Source organism: Leuresthes tenuis, unplaced genomic scaffold (assembly GCF_036924035.1).
Source record: "Leuresthes tenuis unplaced genomic scaffold, fLeuTen1.0.hap1 SCAF_5, whole genome shotgun sequence".
In the NCBI taxonomy this organism is placed as follows: Eukaryota; Metazoa; Chordata; class Actinopteri; order Atheriniformes; family Atherinopsidae; genus Leuresthes; species Leuresthes tenuis.
The window spans coordinates 14,186,832-14,190,544 of record NW_027325359.1 but is presented as its reverse complement, the minus strand read 5'-3'; the positions used below and the strand labels follow the sequence as shown (position 1 = coordinate 14,190,544).

General features: G+C 41.1%; 1 protein-coding gene across 1 annotated transcript; it reads right to left on the bottom strand.

Moving 5' to 3' along the window:
- Positions 1 to 774: 774 nt before the first annotated feature.
- LOC140306642 (T-cell surface antigen CD2-like) lies at positions 775 to 2,389 on the bottom strand. The gene has a single exon (XM_072385244.1). It carries the CDS (start codon positions 2,337 to 2,339, stop codon positions 1,341 to 1,343), a length of 999 nt encoding a protein of 332 aa, XP_072241345.1. The 5' UTR covers positions 2,340 to 2,389; the 3' UTR covers positions 775 to 1,340.
- Positions 2,390 to 3,713: the final 1,324 nt, after the last annotated feature.

Genomic DNA, 3,713 nt, shown 5'->3' with positions numbered 1-3,713 from the left:
TGATGTACTGCTCTCACGTCCTGTCAATCAGTGTTAACTGCGATAGCCAAACACATTTTATGAATCGCCTCTTTGCCATCACTTCCCTAAAACCATAATACCACATGTTATAGCATCAAATGCTTGTCAACCCGAAGCTGAAATTAGACCTTGTCTGAGAAATGCAAACGCTGTAGTTTATGATGTACATTTCTGCTTTGGAGAAAGTAAACATAAGGGTGTGTATTCTCTCAAAGGATTGATTGGCATTGACAGGTACAAAAAAAAAAACTACATCAGCTCTGCAGATAGAGATTGTATGAATAAAATGAAACCTTTATTGATGACAATATATGATATTTACATTCACGTGGTACAGAGGGAAAAGATGTCACCTCCTTCTCAAAAAGATGAAAGTTTTTGTGCATCCCAGGCCCACACACAATTTTACATCAAACTGGGCTAATCTGATTTCAATGACTGCAAAATCTAAAGCAAATGCTAAAGATTCACTTAAATGAGCGCTTGCAACTCCTCGAGTTGCTCCCAAGTACAGTGATAGCAGATGGCTCGTGGTACAAACATTACAGAGCCATCCTGCCCAACTGCCAACTGTTTGGTTGTCAGTTTTGTCACTGACTTGTTCATGTGTGGCAACGGCTATGAATGGGAATACTGACCTCGCCGATGTCTCTGACCATTAGCCTATTGAATAATAGCAGAAAATCCAACAATTTTACAGGACAATGTTTTACAACAAGACGCCTGGTCCTGAACAGCAGAACATGTACAGGTGCTTAAGAGAAGGAAAGGTCTTATGTCTCTTTAGTTGGACAAGTTACATTTTATTTAGCCAGCAAAAAAATTAAAAAAAACATGATCAAAATCTGTTTGATGAATACAAAACATGAGGAAGAAAAAACAACAGGTTATGCAGTCCCAGCAGAACCCTAACGGCATTAAAAAATTAAAAAATCTCTTAATAACCTTTGTACAGTTTAGGTTGATCACACAACATCAAATAAACACTTGTATTAAAGTATGTAACAGTTACATAGAAAATTAAAAGTTTAGAAAGGCAATCTAAAACATCTAACCATCAGACAAACACCATTTTTAAACTGTACAGCTCAAAAGGCCCTTTAGCCCTTGTACTAAAACAGTCCTTCTCCCTGTTATCGCTTCTTTCTTCCCCTTCTGGTATGGCCTGCTGAGTGAGCCTGAGCAACACTGCTCACTAAATTTACCCTCTCCAAAAAATGGCATAAAATATGTACACCATGGACATTTATTATTGCCACGTTTGTTTCCTTTATTCCTGAAAGTGAGGGATGCTAAAAAAAAAGAAAAGGTCAGAACATTCACATGTTTTGTGTCTTTATCCTCGGCTTCGGCACGGGCGAAGGTTGTTGTCCCTCAGCAGCTGCAGATAGATGTGGAGGTTTGCTTTCGATGTGAACTTCAGCCTCGGAGGCATTCTGGTAACAGACTCTTGGTGAAGGCTTGGGGCTCGGAGGCGGAGAGTCCTTTGCAAGGTGCATAGTTTCGTACTCTGGGCTGATGGAGTCTGGCGCTTGCTTGTTTAAAGAAAACAGCCTTTGCTCACTTTTGCCCCAGAGTTTCATTTGGGTTTTGTTGCGTCTGAGGCGGCAGCATAAAACCATGACAATGAGGAGCAAAAGAAAAATCAAACCTGCTCCTCCTGCTAGAGCTCCTATTACTGTTTTGCGCGTAAAACAAAGGTCAGGGGGAGCTTTACATGTTGGATAAACAGAGTTACTGCTTTCCTTGCTGACTTTGTTTGCCACACTACAAGAGAAGCTCCTCTCCTCTTTCAGCTGTTTCAGAGATATGCTCAGTGTTTGCTTTGTTTCACTTGGCAATGACTTTTTATCAAGCACCCAAGAGAACACCAAACCCTGAGGTTTGGCTACCCCGCAATTAAGATTAACAGCGTTAGACTTGAGATCGCAAACATAAGTGAGTTGAGGTTTTGATACTTTATCCATCACGCAGAGACGACCAGTCCACGCTATAGCCAAAGTATTATTTCGATGCAGCACATTTACTTGATAGATCCCAGCACTTGTGACTTGTAGATTCTTCAGCAAAAGAGATCCGGCTGAAGAGAGATCATCTGGTTTTCCAACGGACACTTTGCCTTGCTGCATGTAGAAAATGATCGTGCTGTTATGAGTCCATCTCAGTATATGGGAATTTCCCAGTTCTTTGTAGACAAAAGGCAGAGTCAGACTCTGTCCGACAGCAGCGTAGAGGTCACAAGTGTCCTTGTTCGCTGCTGAGAGGTTGAAGAGTCCCAACAGAAGGCCAACACCAAGTGTGGCAACAAAACACGCCATGATATGCAGAAGTATGTCCTATTAGTACTCCAAGGAATCCTGAACAACTTCTGTAAGGAGGATTTCCAAACTCCAAGAGACCGAGTCACTCCGAGCTGAGTTGTTATACTGACAGCCTAACATATAAACGCTCCATAGATAACACATGCCCACTCCTCAAAGGGAAGTGCATCTCCAGTAACGGGGAAACTATTACTCAAGAGTGTATTCTCAGTTCTCAGAAGACAGCCCCAAAGGCAGTCCCAAAGTCATGTGGCAACTAACATTTTCCGATCGTGTGACATTGTATACAACCAGTATTTCCGAGCATGACTGGATGGTGAAACATGGTTGAACCACTTAAACCACACGAAATCCGTTTAACCTTTAGTCAAATCTGACCAGTTATATTCATAGGGTCCAATATCAGACATTGAAAATTGTCAGACATCAGACGTTGCCTCCCTTCCAAAATTAAATAAACCTCGGGAGGTGCAACTGAGAACGGTTCTCTCTTTCACACGAGACAGATGTTGTGTCAACAAGTTAATAAAGACGACAAAATGTGTTTTCTGACACCTTGCAAACTGCAGAGGTAAAAGCCTCTGCAGAGTGTGTGAGTGTGTGTTGGATGGTTTGATGTGTGTTATGTAAAGGGAAAAACAGCCAGCAATACTCAGTATAATATTTCACAAACTTAATATACACTGTATATTAACTTATTGGAATTACATGAAAGGAGATCCAAGATTTATCACCAATCATATATCTCCCCGCTGGCTTTTGCATACGTTTATCCTGGTTATTGGTTTTCACCTGTCAAAGAATACAAATAATTTTTTTATTTGGCCACTCTAAATTGGTTTAGTTACGGGTGTCGGTTCCAATAAAGGAAGTGAATAATGAGAGGCCACAGCCTCATGCAAATATCTGCAGCAAATGTTTTTGTCTTGGTGGCTTCAGTCAGACCAGCTCGTGTATGTGTATTTTGCAATTAGAGACGGTGCCAGTGCCGTCGATTAAGAAAAACTGAGTAAATCGTTTTAATTCATCCTGGGGCCCCTTTTTAAAGACACCAGTTGACCTCCTAACAAACAGGGGCTCTCCAGTCAAACCGGTCGCATTCTGATCTCGTTTGGCTCAGCTGTTTTAATCTAAAAAAGTCTCCAAGTTGCACATATTTAGCTCATTTGGTAAATGTTCAAATGAGCCAGCATTTTTCTCATTTTTATGAAGTGAACAGTTTGCATTTGAAAGGCTTTCCATTCATTACAATCAAGCGAGTTTTCTTTAAGTCGCCTGCAGCATTTCCAGCAAACCAGAGTCATTGTTCAGCGAGCATCCAGGAATACCACTGTTGCTCCATAATTTGCACCATCTACGACCCTTCAAAAG